This window comes from Bubalus kerabau, chromosome 5 (assembly GCF_029407905.1).
Source record: "Bubalus kerabau isolate K-KA32 ecotype Philippines breed swamp buffalo chromosome 5, PCC_UOA_SB_1v2, whole genome shotgun sequence".
NCBI lineage: Eukaryota > Metazoa > Chordata > Mammalia > Artiodactyla > Bovidae > Bubalus > Bubalus kerabau.
Window position 1 is genome coordinate 40,926,848 of NC_073628.1, and position 18,207 is coordinate 40,945,054.

An 18,207-nucleotide genomic window follows, 5' to 3' on the forward strand; every position below is an offset into this window, starting at 1 on the left:
AATCCCATGGACAGAGGAGTCCATGGGGTCACAAAGAATCAGACACGACTGAGCAACTAACATTTTCACTTTCACATCACACAAGCTCACTGAATACTTGGCTTTCCCTATTCATTTTTCCAAACCCTAGCCATGCAGTACACTTAATGAAAGTTCTGATAGGTTGGTCGGCTTGTCTCCATGCCTTCCACTGCAAACACTTCATTAATATTTTCATTGTGAGTGTGTGTATAATACACATTTGTACATTTCCCCAAGACAACCCATTAGAAAGCAGAATGTGGAATGCAAGATTAGGGTTTTGGATTATTGGATTTTTTCTTACCCTCTCCAATGTAATTTCTTCAAACTCATATTCAATTTCTGTCCCATTGACCTGTAAATAGGGGAAAAAAATAAAGAAAACTATTAAATACATTTTGAGGAGGAGAGAGCTGCATTTTAAATAACATTAGGGGGTTAAATTGCATCCTGGCTATGAATAAACCACACTCATTGATGTTTGTGACTGAATGTTCTCTTCCAAATGAAATATAGTCTAAGGTGTTCTGAAATATGACTGAGACTCTACAAACAAAACAAAACAACAAAAAAACCCTCATTGTATCCTTTAAAATTTCTTGTTGTTTGGGGGAGAGAAAACAGCACAAAATATGTACTGTGAGTTTACAAAGAGAAAGCCATCTAGGGGCATTGTTACAATTTCAAGGGAAATTTTTTTCATAATATCTTTCAATTTTTCTATGGATAGACTCTAAAATATGACCTTAAAAATCAGTGGTAAGGGCAGCACAACCATATTACATTTTTGGCTGTAAAACAGCATTAAGAATGACCGTGTTAGATAAAAAATGCCTTCTCTTTATTGGTTCAAGCTCAGGTAATTTATCCCCATTGTCCTCCTGCTATATTTGTTGAGAAGCCCTGACCCATGTAACCATGGCTTCAGTAGCAATGAGAAAAGAACAAACCAGGACATGCTTGAAATTCCTAGTGAGAAACCATTTTAACCATCCAACCAACCCTTAAATTGATTTGAACTTAGAGAGAGAAACACATTTTAAATATAGTCAGGCAACATAGAACATATGACTTAGATTTCAAGTGACATGAATACAGAACATATGAAGAGCTACTTTAAAATAATCTAACAAATATTAAATTCTCACTTTTATCTATCACAGATCCTTCTCAGCCAGGCAAAATTTCTGAGCAAGGAAATTCTTGAATTGGCTATTGTTGTTGTTGTTGTTAGAATATGTCTCAACATTATTAACATTTAGAAATCAGTGAGAAAAAACTAATTTTCAAGTAAAAATCCATGATTTTTATAAAATTCTAATTTTACTTTACTGTCCCTTCTTTATAAGAATTTAAACACAGTTCTTGCATATTAAGAGCTTTATGGAGGCAAGGACCAAGCAGCCGCATTAACTAATGGAGCCTGACAAAAAAGAAATAATGAAGGGAAAAAAAGTGAATGGATGAATGACTGAACTAAGTAAATTATTTACCTGATTTATAAACACAGGCATTTGTGGGTTCTCTTCCTTAAGGAATTTGAATATGATATCATTAACTGAAGGTATAATCATAACTATAATCAGCAAATATAAAGAACAATAGACTTTACTTATATGTGTCCACCAGACACTTAGAGCATGTTTTTGATTTTCTAATTATATGAGCTAATTGGTGAATCACATTTTATTGTGTTACTACATTATCAAACAGCCCTAAACCAAATTTGATTTTCTGGGCTTCAGCAACTTAATGACTCAGGGAAGAGAACTTGAAGATGTTAGAACTAAGCTTTAGCGACTTTAGAGTTTTTAAATTTTATTTTTCACATGTAAAAATCAAAACTCAAACTCCCTCTGTGTTCCCATATTAATTCTTTTTTTGGTCTTTTTTGTTTTTCAAAACTGTTTTTAGTTGACAGAGGAAGTCAGAAAGGGAAGGCTGAGTTAATGTAATGTGTTTTAATTCTCACAGTATGGCTCCATGAAGCTTTTCTTTGCTTCAGTGCTCTCTAGAGTGGAGCCCTTCACACTATTAAAGTGCTGCAAACTGCAGTGGGGAAAAAAGAAAGAAAACTTCAAAGAGAAGAAAACAATAAGCCTATGATAATAAATATCAGAGGAGAAAATTCTGTTAGGAAGTGCTTAAAAGATAAGAATATTTTAGTGACATACATTGCATAGTTGGGGTCTACCAAAATCCCTCCTTAACATTTGTATGATCATACATGCTGAATTATAAATCCTAGAAGCATTATTTATACATATCCAAGTTTGTATTCAAAAGTTCCCCAGACAGCTACATGAACTATTGATGGCTTTACATTTACTCCATGGGTCTTTAGTTTTCAACCCAAGAAAACAATGCCATTTGCCTAATTCAATAGTATCCAGGATCTCTTTATAGGAAGGGAAGATGACATCCAGGTGGGGATGTAACCTTCTTTTTAAAAGAAAATAGTCCATGACTACAACTGGATCTAGTGAAATTATAAAGGAGTGAAAGGATTTTGGCATAGGTGAGACAATATTTCAAGCTTTACTTGAGGAGCATTTAAAAACACGGAATAACAGGAAAGATATTTAAGAGGTTCTAGAGTTTACTGCTTCATCACTAAGAAAGCATGATCGACACCGCCTAAGGGCCCCTAAGAAAAGAAATCCTACACTGATCCTTGGCAAAGACCTCAGGGGAAAGAATGAAATAGAAAGAACTAAGAATACTTCCATTTGATTCATTTCAATATTTGGCAAAACCAATACAATATTGTAAAGTTTAAAAATAAAATAAAATTTAAAAAAAAATCAAAATTTATACCAAAAAAAAAATAAAATAAAATAAACATAAGTGTTATAAAAGTGGGCTGTGACATTTGTGAACATTTAGTAGCTTCCCAGATAGAGCTAGTGGTAAAGAATCCACCTTTCTTTTTTTTTTTTTTTTTTAGAATCCACCTTTCAATGCAGGAGGTGCGAGAGACACAGGCTTGATCCCTGGGTCAGGAAGATCCCCTGGAAAAGGAAATGGCAACCCTCTCCAGTATTCGTGCCTAGAAAATCCCATGGACAGACTACAGTCTACAGGGTCACAGAGTTTGACATGACTGAGCAACTGAGCACAAGCAGCACAAATAACTTTTCAGAGGAGTATACCAGTTCAGTAGTCTTTAAATACTTTTTGTTCACATTTGCTTAGAGGAATAGTTACTTACTGAGTGGTAAAGAGCCAAAAGGTATGAATAGCAATTCCCTCCAAGCCATAATTTTGTGTATTCTTACTGTGAAAAACCAAGAAAAACTGTCATGAAGGGCCTCCCATCATCTTCTGGGGGATTTACAGACAATCTATTGTCTCAACTTGCCTTGATGGTCTCACTCTACTTCCAATTAGTTTAACAATATATGCCATTTAATTTAAAAACAAACAAACAAACAAAAAAAAAAAAACAGGCTTTGGGGCTTCCCTCGTGGCTCAGTGGTAAAGAATCAGCCTGCCAATGAAGGAGACTCTGGTTCGATTTCTGGTCCAGGAAGATCCCAACATGCTGAGGAGCAACTAAGCCCCTGCACCACAAGTACTGAGCCTATGCTCTCGAGTCCAGGAGCCACAACTACTAAGCTGCAACTACTGAAGCCAGCACACCGCAACTATGGAATAGTTCCAGCTCAGAGCTGGAGAAAAGCCCATGCAGCAACAAAGACCCAGACAGCCAAAAATAAATAAAATTATTATTTTTTTTAAAAAAAGGGGGCTTCCCAAGTGGTGCAGTGGCAAAGAATCTGTCTGCCAACACAGGAGATTCAAGAGACATGGGTTCAATCCTTGGGTCTGGAAGATCCCATGGAGGAGGGCATGGCAACCCACTCTAGTATTCTTGTCTGGAAAATTCCATGGACAGAGCCTGGCAGTCTACCTTCCATGAGGTTGCAAAGAGTTGGATGAGACTGAACGTGCATTCAGTTTTGGCTTCCCCAGCAGCTCAGCAGTAAAGAATCCCCCTGTAATGCAGGAGATGCGGGCAGGAGACTGGTTTGATCCCTAGGTCAGGAAGAGTCCCTGGAGAAGGAAAATGGCAACCTCCTCCAGTATTCTTGCCTGGAAAATCCCAATCCATGGAGTCACAAAAGAGTCAGACATGAGTGGGCAACTAAACAACACTGAAAAATACTGCCAAATACAATTTTTTTTTTTGACTAACAATATCTCCTGTGAAGTTTAAGCGCCCTGGTAATGTTTTATGCTAGTGGTGGTTTGCAGCCTGTACAGCTGCATGGAGATGGTTCCAGTTAACTCAGATCTGGCTCTGACCATCACCCAGCATCGTCTCTCCACCTGGAGAAGTGAGAGGATCAGCAGCTTTCTAGACGTGGAGGGTCAGTAAAGTAGATGGAACTTCCCAGTTTTGAAATATGTTTTTGTTCAGATACTTGATTTTTCTGAACCTAATGGTTATGGAGTGTCAGCTGCTAGGTTTCCATGGTGGCTGGAAAATCAAATTGATGCCACATATTGTCCTGTCCTATTCTGAGCATTTAGCCTTCCTGGCCTCAGATGGAAGTTAAGACAAGAGCATAACCTATTCAAATTCAAACTTGGTATTTAAAATTCTAATTTCATAAACCTTGAATACTTTATATATGTTTTTCTCTCCCTAACAGTCTTTAGCTAATTTCACTGCTTTTTCCTTTTTATTTCCCTTCAGTGCTATAGTAACCACCTGTCTGGGTGATAATATAATTTGATTTGAGATCTATTTTTATTTCCTGAAAAGAGGTTTTTCATGAATAAGACACGTGAACTAGTCCATGTTTTAATGTTCTTTAACTGGAATCCTAAATAATGATTCCTTTGAATTTTTTGTTCGTGTCTATATTGTAATTTCATTAAAACTAACAGCATTCTAAAATGTAAGAAGAATGAATTTTATACATCCCCATATCACATATTAAAACAAGTGCTGAAACATGAATATCCAAGTGTTGGCTTTTTAGGACAAAGCAATTCTACCCAATGAGCAAGTATTGAGCTTGCATGATGTGCCAAGTGATATGAGAGGCACTGAGAAAATAAAGATTTTAGTATATTATTCCTATTCTCAAGAAACATACAGTCCTTACAGAGGTGCCACATACAAACATTAAAACCTCACAGAAGTGTGATATCTAATATACAAAATACAGAAGTGAATTTGAGCCACAGCCCCTCTGTTGCCACATGCAAGAGCTATACAGATCCATTTACTATTGGCTGTGTGTATATATTTGATTCCTAAGTAGTATAGAATATGACAGTAATGGACTAATTCTGTCCATTATTATAAGTGATTATAATACAGTAAATAAGACTTATCTCAATCTTTTGACTTTTAGCATATAAAGCTGAGTGATGAATTTCAACATTGGTTTAAAGGTATCTATGACAACTGGCTTAAAAAAAAAAAGAGTATCTATCCATATACTTATGCCATTTGTGTATCTTTTAAAAAATTTATTTTTTAAGATTGAAATATAACTGCTTTACAATGTCGTGTTAGTTTCTGCTGTACAACAAAGTGAATCAGCTATATGTGTATGCAGGTTAAAACAATAAGTATATACCCATTAAAATGTCTAAAAATAAAAAGAGAAATTTTAGTTACAATAGCACATGATTATCTTTATGAAATTGTTGAGAAGAATAAATGAGAGAACACATCTTAGCTGCCTGGCACATAGTAGGTATTCAGTAGTGAGAGCTATTCTAATGAGTTTTGGATTAACAGTCTGCAGGGTCACAAAATTTATTTGATCAAATATTGAATATTTACTCATTTTTCTCTCATTCTCTCTCATTGTGGCACAGGGGATCTTTGATCTTCAATGTGGCATGAGCGGTCTTTAGTTGTAGCATGCAGACTCTTAGTTGTGGCATTTGGGATCTAGTTCTCTGATCAGGGATTGGAACCTGGACCCCTGCATTGGGAGTTTGGAGTCTTAGCTACTGGGCTCCCAAGGAAGTCTCTGTGTTTTCTTTTTAATATTCTCTTGCCCAGTTTGACCATCATGTTGCTCTGTTACTGGCATTCACTTTCCCAAGGCTGATCTCATTGCATCCTTTATATGCCCATCTTCTTAGGGACATAAGACTTTATTTTACTCTGTCTCTCTTTTTTTTTTTTTTTTGTACCCCTGTAGCTTCTGGCACCATGCCTTCTTCATAGTATGTTTCTGGAAGAATCTTTAGAACCAAGTCACGGGAGAACTCTAAAAACTGCATTGTTACTGAATTCTTCTCCATTAGACAGCTCCTAATAACTGCAGTCTCTTCCTATGAAATATGGCTTCTTCCATCTTGGGACAGTTTTTATACACATGAATGAAGTGGTAAGTGGTAGTTGCTCAGTCATGTCTGACTCTTTGTGACCCCATGGACTGTACCCTGCCAGGCTCCTCTGTCCATGGGATTCTCCAGGCAAGAATATTAGAGTGGATAGCCATTCCCTGGGTCTTCCTGACCCAGGGATAGAACCTGCATTTCCTGCACTGGCAGGTGGATTCTTTGCCATCTGAGCCAGCAGGGAGGCATTGGTAAGTTCTAATTTATATACTGAATATATGAATTAAAGCATGATCTAACAGTTATTGCGAACCTACCACGTGCTAGGTATAAGCCCTGGAGAGAGAGGTATGAATGACGTATGACTCCTGCCCTCCAATAACTCAGTCTAGCAGAGGGAGACTAATGAATGATAATAGGCAACAAAGTGATACGACTGCTGTGCCAATGCCTGTGATTACAGCAGCTGCAGAGACAACATAAGGAAGGGACATGTGATTGTACCTAGAGGTTGTCAAAAAAGGTTCATAGAGGAGATGGTATGAACCAAACGTGTTCAGAGGCAGATGTCCATCAGAATGGGAAGGAAAGAGATGAGCCTATCAGGACATAGGGAACAGCAGGAACCACTTCTTCAGAATGCTCTGTGAGGGAAAACACTAGTCTGGAAGTCATTAAGACCTGTGTTGCAGTCTTGATTCTGTGGTGTAACATGCTGGTAACCCTGGCAAGGTCGTGGTGCTTCAATTTTCTCATGTGGATGGATGATCTCGGAGGTTGCTCCCTGCTCTGACCTTCTCACAGCAGGGCTTTCCTCTCCATCTACTGTTGAAATCATATTTACTTTGCCTGTCACTTTGGTCAAGGTGCACCCAACCTTGACTTAAGGGCTTACTGAGGACTCTTCTATTAATTCTCCATTCCAAAAATCCCAGTCGGCAATCCATAATCCTACCAGCTAATATCTCCCTAATCTCCAGGGACTTCAGGCATGTTCCTTCTCCTTGATCTTGTCAGCATCAGGAAGGAGACTAGCTGGCAGGATCACCTGCTCTCCTTTGCTCCACTCAAGGACTTCACCTTCAGCACCTTCCCCATTTCTTCTTAAAGATCTCAAGTCTACCGGTAGAAATAAAAGGTAGCTCTTTATCTTTGAAAAAGGAAAAAAAAGGGGAGTTTTGCTCTACCCTCAATCCAAAAGAAAGAACTGAAGGCTGATATTCATTATCTGCATCCTTTTTTTCCAACACATTGAACTTTACATATCTCTGCTGAATGGATGAAAAACAAGTACTAAAAGTGATAGTTAATAAACCAGCATGGAAGCTCTAATCAGGATGAGAGCATCATTAAACAAAGCCTGGAGGTTTGTCACACACAACTAAACTGTCCACCACTTTCTTTAATAATGTCCCTCCTTCTAGACTGTTTCCACTAAATTGTATCTGCTCTTCATATTAAGAGGAATTATGACAGAGAAATTAAAAGCTCAGAAGATGGAATCTAAAAGTCCCAAATTCCAATTGCAATTCTGTCCCTTATACAAGCTATTGAAATTCATCTTTGCTAAGCATTATACCCGTTAGTGTAAGTGTTAATATTGTTTCTTTGAATAGCAGTAAGCAAAAAATTTTCTGGTTAAACTTTAGTGAGCATCTATTTTGATCTAAGGCATGTATCTGGTTATTTCAGGAATACTATTCAATTATAATGAGATTGGTTTACAAATATACAACATTATAAGAAGTTAAAATTAGAATACATAACATGTCTTAATGACCAGGATAACCACAATGGTGTGCTCACTCACCTAGAGCCAGACATCCTGGACTGCGAAGTCCAGTGGGCCTTAGGAAGCATTACTATGAACAAAGCTAATGGAGGTGATAAAATTTCAGGTGAGCTATCTCAAATTCTAAAAGATGATGCTTTGAAAGTGCTTCACTCAATATGCCAGCAAATTTGGAAAACTCAGCAGTGGCCACAGGACTGGAAAAGGTCAATTTTCATTCCAATCCCAAGAAAGGTAATGCCAAAGAATGTTCAAACTAATGTACAATTGCACTCTCATGTAATTTTACTGCATGAGTAGCTTTAATTTTTCTTTACCTTTAAAGAACATTTCAGACTATCCACCAGCTATCCCCAACCTATTTGTCTAGCTACAGATCTTAGATCTTATCTTCAAAATCATTTTCTAGTTAAGTAACTGAACTTAAATAAAATACCTCCTCTCTTTGGTATCTTTATTAATGTCATACACTCTATCATAAATGGACTTCCCAGGTGGTGCAGTGGTAGCGAGTCTGCCTTCCACTGCAGCAGACATGGGTTCTATCCCTGGGTGGGGAAGATTCCCTGGAGTAGGAAATGGCAACCCAGTCCAGTATTCATGTATGCCATGCTGCACCTCCACGTAAGTATATTTACTTTATGCTTATTAAAATATTAATTTAGAAAAACAGTTTTGAATGCCTAGAATTTCCCAGGTACTAAGTTAGGTCCTAGAGATACAATAAGTAAACAAAACACAGTCCCTATCCCCATAGGGCTGGATTCTATTTGGGGATATGGGATGCTTCCATTTATGTCAGTCAAAGGCTGTCTCTTCTATAAAGTCAAAAAATTTTTCTTATCGATCTTCTGAAAATCACTACTCTATTCTCTAAATCATCTTCCCCATGCTAGTAGCAATAATGATACTACTATTACTACTAGTATTAGTACTACTACTGCTTCTTTTAAGTATCTAACACATGCTAGGCACTATGATAAATTGATCTAATAATTAAATAAAACAAATCCTGGGGGCTAGACATTTTAATGTTAATTTTACTATTGAGAAAATCAGGTTTCTAAGCTAAGCAACTTCTCTAGGTTATACAGTCATAAAGGGAAAGGGAAAGTGAAAGTGTTAGTCGCTCAGTCATGTCCGACTCTTTGCAACCCCATGGACTGTGGCCTGCCAGGCTCCTCTGTCCAAGGAATTCTCCAGGCAAGAATACTGGAGTGGATTACCATTCCCTTCTCCAGGGCATCTTCCTGACCCAGGGGTCGAACCTGGGTCTTCCGCATGGCAGACAGATTCTTTACAGTCTGAGCCAACAGGGAAGCCTGAACATAGTCATAGGAACATAAATTGGGACCATCTTGTTCATCTTTCTCATCACTTAGTAATGGGAAGCATATGTTCAATCCAAACTTGTGGAAGAAGATTAAAGAAGGAGTGGCTCTAAGGAGAGAGGAAAGAATGGGATGTATCTAGAGCTTGAATTGAAGGGAATTTTAATGTTAAACCACTGATCTTTCTCCCTGGTCATCCAGATCTGTCTTTCTCTCACTGTACCTGTGGTCTTCCTTATAGTCCAGCTCCTCACACTGTGCCTTATCTTTCCCGATATACTGTCCTCCGGTTCAGATGAGACACTGTATTTTAGAATTTTTTTCTCTTGTGGCACCTATCATACTGACTTGCCCACAGTAGTCATTTCATAAATAGTTATTAAAGAAATAAATCAATTGCACCTTATGTTAAATGCCTTTTTTTTTTTGCCATGGATCTTTTAAAATCTCTTTGTATTCAAGAGTCCTACTTACCATTGTCAGTTTGCAAAGGAATGAACTTGCTTTCTCTCTAATCATTTTACTTCAAAGCTTGCTAACAATAAGCTGTCTCCCTTTTTCATCTGAATATAAGTCACAGTTTCAGCATGCTTCAACATCAATCCATGGACCAACAAATATTTGTTGAGTGACTCTCCCTGCCTTCTTTGCTAGTTTATGTGATTTCTTTTAATCTGATTTCAAAAGTACATCAGTATCTTCACAACCTTGGAAAAGAACTATAGCACTTCATCACTCTGCTAATTTATCTGCTCTTTCATCAAGATCACATGAAGAAGTTTTTTAAGTTCTGTGATTCTGGAAAAATGCTTTGGTTCACTCATTATTTGATATCTGGCAAAACTAATACAATTATGTAAAGTTTAAAAATAAAATAAAATTAAAAAAAAATAAAGTGTTGATCAAAAGGTAAAAAAAACAAAAAAACAAAAAACAAACAAACAAAAAGGTCAGATCGATTTCTCTGGATCAGATGCTAAGGGAGAGCATTCTGTTGTTTTATGTTATTTCACCTTTCCTGAAGCACTTTGGGGCTTCCCAGATGGCTCATCAGTAAAGAATTTGCGTGTTAATGCAGGAGACGCAAGTTCAATCCCTGGGTCGGTAGGAATCTCCTGAAGTAGGAAATGGCAACCCACTGCTATACTCTTGCCTGGGAAATCCCACGGACAGAGGAGCCTGGTTGGCTACAGTCTATGGGGTCTCAGAGTCAGATATGACTTAGTGACTGAGCACAGGCACGAAGCACCTTAGGATTATGACAGGGGACTGAGTATGAATGCTGTTCCTGGCCCCACCACCTAGCCAGTTGATAAAATATGGAACCTGGAAGGTTTCACGTTCTCTATATGTAACATTCTTCAGAGTATTCTAACAACAGTATTAACAATTAACATACTATATTCACGTACATTATTATTTGCTCCTCATATCAATTCTAGGTGGGTCAGTATCAATATCTGAATCTTATAGATGAGTAAATAGCCCACAAATGATAGATAAATTGCTTGAAATAGCTCAGTTTGGGGTTTAGGACTCTGAATCTAGTCCTGAATCTAGTCCTAATCATGTCCGACTCTTTGCAACCCCATGGATTGTATTCCATGGACCTGTATTCCAATGGACCCCTGATTCCATTACATTATGCTACGCACATAGGTTTCACTATAAAAGTGAGAGATAACCTGGCTGAATTATATGAAATTGTCAATGTTTAATTGGTTTTAACTTAAACAATTCTGCAATTCTGCACATTTCAACCTGAGAGTTGACAATTACTTACTATGGTGAGAAGACACTAGTCAAGCTGTCTGGGTTAACAGCACGACTCTCTCACACTCTAGTTATAAAATGTTGAACGAATTACTTAACCTCTCTGAGCCTTGGCATTTTTATTTACAAAATAGACGGTAACTAAATTATTGGGTTGTATAAACACTGAATGATACAACTTTGTAAAAGTTTAGTGTTTAGCACCTAGTGAACCCTCAAAAATACTAGCTACAATTATTCTGAGGTTTTCCCTAGGTCTCTGTAGGCATATTTAAATCCTGCCTATTCACTCTTCTAAAGAGAAACTAGTATAGGCACACGCATGTGTTGGAGGCAGAGGGAAAATGGTAGGTACATGTTAAGTTGTGCTCAATATTCACACAGAGGACTTAAGATACCCTCTTTCCTCTGTGAGACTCAATTAACTTAGATCAAATAGAAACCTATCTAGACAAAAATGTATAATATATTTTTCAACGAAAAATTTAAAAGTTCAAGTTCCTACATTGGTATCAATTCTTCCCAGACTGGATCCTAGAGTTTATTTTATTTTTAATTTTATTTTATTTTTAAACTTTACATAACTGTATTAGGATCCTAGAGTTTAGAAGATGGGCTTCCCTTGTGGCTCAGCTGGTAAAGAATCCACCTGCAATGAGGGAGACCTGGGTTTGATCACCGGGTTGGGAAGATCCCCTGGAGAAGGGAAAGGCTACCCACTCTAGTACTCTGGCCTGGAGAATCCCATGGACTGGATAGTCCATGGGGTCCCAAAGAGAACGACTTTCACACGTATACTGAAGTTGCTGCTGACAACAGCTAGCCACAACAGGGACGTTGGGCTGCACATTGGATATACCAAATCTCTTTATCTCTGGACCCTTGACTGTCCAGTTCCCAGGGCTTTAAAAAATTCCAGCACTGTGGTAACTGGAAGCTGATAGCATAAGCTCTAAACAGTGTATCGTGATTAACCAAAGGTTATTGCTGCTGGGTTGTTTTTTTTTTTTTTTTCTCTTGGAATAAAAATACTCCAAAGGGTATGAACATAAATCCCCAATTACATTAAAATAAATAAATTCCATAAATACCTTAAGCATAGTAAACAAATATTAATTAATCAGACAGTAAATCCTGGATGGGAAGCACCAAGGATTGAAGGCAGTTGGTAGGAAGGGAGAAGTTATGAAGGGAAATTTAAATCATATTTTTACCACACTATCATTTTTCTTAATGACATTAGGGTGACTTTTTTTTGCCACATGTTCTCTGTGTAATTACTAATTATCTTCCAAAAAACCTGCATTCTTCTCCTTTTCCAGATTGAATGATGCTAAAGCTGAAACTCCAGTACTTTGGCCACCTCATGCGAGGAGTTGACTCACTGGAAAAGACTGATTCTGGGAGGGATTGGGGGCAGGAGGAGAAGGCGACGACAGAGGATGAGATGGCTGGATGGCATCACTGACTCGGTGGACTTGAGTCTGAGTGAACTCCGGGAGATGGTGATGGACAGGGAGGCCTGGTGTGCTGCTATTCATGGGGTCGCAAAAAGTCGGACACGACTGAGCGACTGAACTGAATTGAACTGAATGCTACCATAAACCCTGCCCTTCCTTCCCTAGCCCTTCTTACACAAAGGCTAGGTTAGGTTTATATCATTTCTCTGTGTCGACAGAGTATATGTGTAGATCCTTTGCCCAGACTGTAGATTGTGTTTGTCAGAGCTTCCCTTCCAAGGAACAAGTGTCTTTTACTTTCATGGCTGCAGTCACTGGCCACAGTGATTTTGGAGCCCAAGAAAAGAAAATCAGTCACTGCTTTCACTTTTTCCCCTTATATTTGTCATGAAGTCATGGGACTAGGGCTTCCCTGATAGTTCAGTTAGTAAAGAATCCACCTGCAATGCAGGAGACCTCGGTTCAATTCCTGAGTTGGGAAGATCCACTGGAGAAGGGAAAGGGTGCTCACTCCAGTATTCTTGGGCTTCCCTTGTGGCTCAGCTGTTACAGAATCTGCCTGCAATGCAGGAGGCCTGGGTTTGATCCCTGGGTTGGGAAGATCCCCTGGAGAAGAATACCTACTCCAGTATTCTGGCCTAGAGAATTCCACAGACTGTATAGTCCCTGGGGTCACAAAGAGTCTAGATGCCATAATCTTAGTTTTTTTGAGGTTGAGTTTTAAGCCAGCTTTTCCTATTTTCTTCTTTCACCCTCACCAAGAAGAGGTCTAGCTCCTCTTCACTTTCTGTGGTTAGAGTGGTATCATCTGCATATCTGAGTGGTTATTTCTCCCAGCCATCTTGATTTCAGTTTGTGATTCATCCAGCCCGGCATTTCTCATGATATATTCTGCATAGAAGTTAAATAAGCAGAGTGGCAACACAGAGTCTTGTTGTATTCCTTTCCCAATTCTGAACCAGTCAGTTTCCATGTTCAGTTCTAACTGTTGCTTCTTGGCCCACATAAAGGTTTCTCAGGAGACAGGTAAGATGGCCTTGTATCTTTTTAAGAATTTTCAACGGTTACTTTGCTGATAAAGATCTGTATAGTCAAAGCTATGTTTTTCCAGTAGTCAAGTACGAGTGTGAGAGTTGGACCATAAAGAAAGCTGAGTGCTGAAGTTGATGTTTTTGAACTGTCGGGCTGGAGAAAACTCTTGAGAGTCCCTTGAATTGCAAGGAGATCAAATCAGTCAATCCTAAAGGAAATTAACCCTGAATATTCATTGAAAGGATTGATGCTGAAACTGAAGCTCCAATACTTTGCTCACTTGATGTTAAGAATGGAGTCATTGGAAAAGACCCTGCTGCTGGGAAAGATTAAAGGCAGGAGGACAAGGAGGTGACAAAGGATGAGATGGTTGGATGGCATCACTGACTCAATGGACATGAGTTTGAGCAAACTTCAGGAGATAGTGAAGGACAAGAGAGCCTGGCGTGCTGCAGTCCATGGGGTCACAAAGATTCGGACATGACTTAACAACTGAACAACAAGCAGAATGTATTTTCTACAAGCTTCTGGCTTTAGATTCAATCAGACACAGATTCTAACCTGAAATTGGCCACCTATTAGCTTTGTGACTTTAGAAAGATACATAGTCTCAGTTCCTCCTCAGTAAAATCAGACAGTATTTATATTTACTTCAATAGAGGTGTCCGGAATTTTAAATTAAGTAAGAAGTATAGCACAGTGCTCAAGCGTACATACTATAGATACTCCAGTTGATCAAATATAGAGATTATAAAGTTACTTAGAGCCAGATTTCCTCCCAAGTTTGACTCTGCCAATTTCTAGCTGCGAGATATCTGTGTCAGTTCCCTCATCTGTAAATCAGGGTTCTTAATATCATTGGGTTGTGAAGAGCTGAATGAATTAGTGAATTCATTAGTATAAATGAAAAGAATAAGTAAAATACTTGAGACATACTAAATGTTATTGCTATTATACTATCCATCATTATTACAGAAAGGTGGAGAAAGGTGCTCAGCAAATCCTCTCCCCAGGACAACTTAAAAACAGAATTTCCAAAAATAGCCATTTCTGGACTCTGGGAACTGACTAAAGGCATATATATTAAAAAAAAAAAACAAAACAAAAACAAAACCTTTGATTCAGGAACCTGAGTTAGCAACAGTGGAAATCTGATGTTCTAGACTAGGACTACTCTTATACGTTTCCTCCCCCAAATTCTGTGGGTGCAATAGTTCTACAAGGGCAGGAAAATCTATGAAAACTAGAAGTTTGCTGTCACAGGAAACCAACTTCTTTGGAGCAGCATATGGGAAAATCTCATAATCAGGCATGTTGTTAAAGAACAACAGTGATTTTGGTGGTAAATACTAGAAAAAGTAAACACCAAACTTAAGCTAGTGATATTGGTTGGTGAAAGCTTCAGACTGTCTGGGCTTCCCAGGTGGCATTAGTGGTAAAGACCCTGCGTGCCAATGCAGGAGACAGAAGAGACATGGGTTCGATGCCTGGGTTGGGGAGAGTTCCTGGAGGAGGGCATGGCAACCCACTCCAGTATTCTTCCATGGAGAATTCCATGGACAGAGGAGCCTGGCAAGCTGCAGTTCATAGAGTCACAAAGAGTGGGATATGATTGAAGCAACTTAGCACACATGCAAAGACTCTAGACTAGCTAGAAATATAACAGGAAAATCTGTTGAATAAATCATAGCAAGCCTTCATAGCTCCAAAATGATCCCTGCCAGACAGAAGATTGAGTGCATGTGTAAGGCCATCCATAGACGCAGTAGAAACTGGAGAAGGTCCTAGTTGTCTACACATCTCAGGAAGAATGTGAGGGCTTGAAGATATGCAGGGCAATCATAATAGGATCTATTATAAAATAAAATCTCAGAAAGATTTGTAAACTGTTTGAATTTAAAACACATTTCCACCCACAGGATAATCTAATTTACCAAGTATGAACCAGAATCAGGTATGACAACTATTTTACCCAAGCCTAATCTGCTAGGGTTTTGCCTAACCTACCTGAGGAAGGGAAACACCAACTTCAGCACCCACTAGTCACTCAGTAGCCTAGGGGGAAAAACTGAAAAGCGCTGGTGACATTCACAACCCAGAGGCACCAGCTTACTAAAAGACTGAAATTAAGTCATAAGAATATAAAACACTATGCCTTCCCTTTGCTACCTTACCACCGCATTATTAAAGGCTTATTTACGGCAGTTCCTTTTACCCAGCACATCATGTTTTTCAATAAAAAAATTACAAAGCATAATAAAAGTTAAAACACATAGTTTGAAGAGACTGAACAACTATTAACCAGAGGCAGATATGACAGGAATGTCAGAATTATCAAAACAGGAATTTTTTTTTATAATTGACATTTTTAATGGTTTAATGGACAAAGTAGATATCATGCAAGAGCAGATGAATAATGTAAAAGTAAGAGGTGAAAATTCTTGGAAATGTCCAAAAAAAGAAATGCTAGAGATAAAAAACACCTCTGTAGCTGAAATGAAGAATGTTTTTTTTTGGTGGATTCATTAGTAGACAGGGCATGGCTGAGGAAAGAATCTCTAAGTTTGAAAATTATGATAATATGAACTTGAAAATGGAAAACAACAAAAGCCTAAAAAAGAAAAAATCAACCAAACAGAATATGCAAAAACTATGGGACACCTAAAAAAGATGTAACATACATGCAATGTCAGAAGAGGAAGAAACAGGGAAAGGAACAAAAACAATATTAAAAGCAATAATGACTGGGAAATTTTTCCAAATTAATGTCAGACATCACACCTCAGACAGAGGAAGTTCTGAGAATAACACAAAAACCTAGGCATGTCATATACAAACTTTAGAAAGTCAAAGATAAAGAAACAAATTTTGAAAGAAGCTAGAGGGAAAAAACCACCTTACCTGCAGAAGAGCAAAATTAATTATATTTGATTTCTCCTCACAAACAATGCAAACAAGAAGAGAATGGAGTGAAATATTTTAAACATTGAAAGAGGAAACACACACACACACACACCCGAATTCCATACTCTGTAGAGAATTATCCTTCAAAAGTGAAAGAGAAATAAAGAGTTTCTTAGACAAAAATGAAAAATTGAAGAAATGCATCGCCAGATCTGCTTTGCAAGAAATGTTAAAAGAAGTTCTTCAGCATGAAGGTAAATGATATAGGTCAGAAAAATGATCTACATAAAGAAAGAGCATCAGAGCCTAAATAAGTAAAACAAATAACTAAACTCACTTTATTTTTATTATTCTTAATTGACCTAACAGAGAACTATTCAAAATAGTAACATCAACAGTATATTCAACTCTGCATTTTTACGTGTGTGTAAATACGTGTAACAACAACACAGGGAAAAAATCCATGTCTCTTCTGTCTCTTGCATTGGTAGGCACTGCTTACCACTGTGCCACCTGGAAGACTATATTAAATATATATAGTGAAAGAAAGTGAATATGAATAAAGTGAAAGAAAGTGAAAGTGTTAGTTGCTTAGTTGTGTCCAACTCTTTGTGACCCATGGACTGAAGCCTGCCAGGCTCCTCAATCCATGGGATCCTCCAGGCAAGGACACTGGAGTGGGTTGCCATTCCCTTCTCCAGGGGATCTTCCTGACCCAGGGGTTGAACCCAGGTCTCCTGCATTGCAGGCAGATTCTTTACCATTTAAACCATGAGGGAAGCCCATATGTAAAGCAATGATAAACTATACCATGCTAACACTAATCATAGGAAACTGACAGTAGTTATATTAAGTTAGAGAGGATTTCGGAACAAGGAAAATTATCAGGGATAATGAAGTGCATTAAACAATTATAAAGAAATCAGTACACTAAGCAGTTCTTAACAATCTTTAGTGGATGTGCCCCTAGCAACAGTGAGGGGAAAATGGATAAGAATTCACAGAGAAAGAAATGAATCCACTATTTCAGTTGAAGACTTTCACATCCCTCTATCAGAAATGCACCATTCAGCAGACACAAAATCAGCAAGGACATAGTTGAACTCAACGGCACTATTAATCAACTGGATACAATTAACATGTGTAGACTACTTCACACAGCAACAGCAGATTATACATGCTTCTCAAGCTCACATGGAACATTTACCAATATAAACTACTTTATGGGCCATAAATCACACCTTAAAATTTTTTTTAAAAAAGTAGAAATCATACAATGTCTGCTCTTAGACCACAATGGAATTAAATTAGAAGTCAAAACCAGAAGTACAAATGGAAAAATCCTAAAATACTTGGGCATTAAACAACACACTTCTAAATAATACAGGGGGAAAACAAAAGTCTCAAGAGAAATTTTAAAATATTTGAAACAAATTGAAAATAAAAATACAACTTAACAAGATTAATTGGATGCACGTGAACCAAGAACTTCTCGATGTACAAGCTGGATTTAGAAAAGGCAGAGGAAACAGAGGTCAAATTGCCAAAATCTGTTAGATCATAGAGAAAGCAAGGGAAT

The 18,207-nt window shown here is 37.9% G+C and overlaps 1 protein-coding gene across 10 annotated transcripts in view; it reads right to left on the reverse strand.

The window, feature by feature from the left end:
* DLG2 (discs large MAGUK scaffold protein 2) overlaps positions 1-18,207 on the reverse strand; it is a 1,420,652-nt gene that overhangs the window by 788,353 nt on the left and 614,092 nt on the right. For all 10 annotated transcript variants that reach the window (XM_055581486.1, XM_055581487.1, XM_055581493.1 and 7 more), the window contains one exon: positions 326-376. In XM_055581486.1, coding sequence (XP_055437461.1) covers positions 326-376 — 51 coding nt within the window. The remainder of the gene's footprint in view (positions 1-325; positions 377-18,207) is intronic.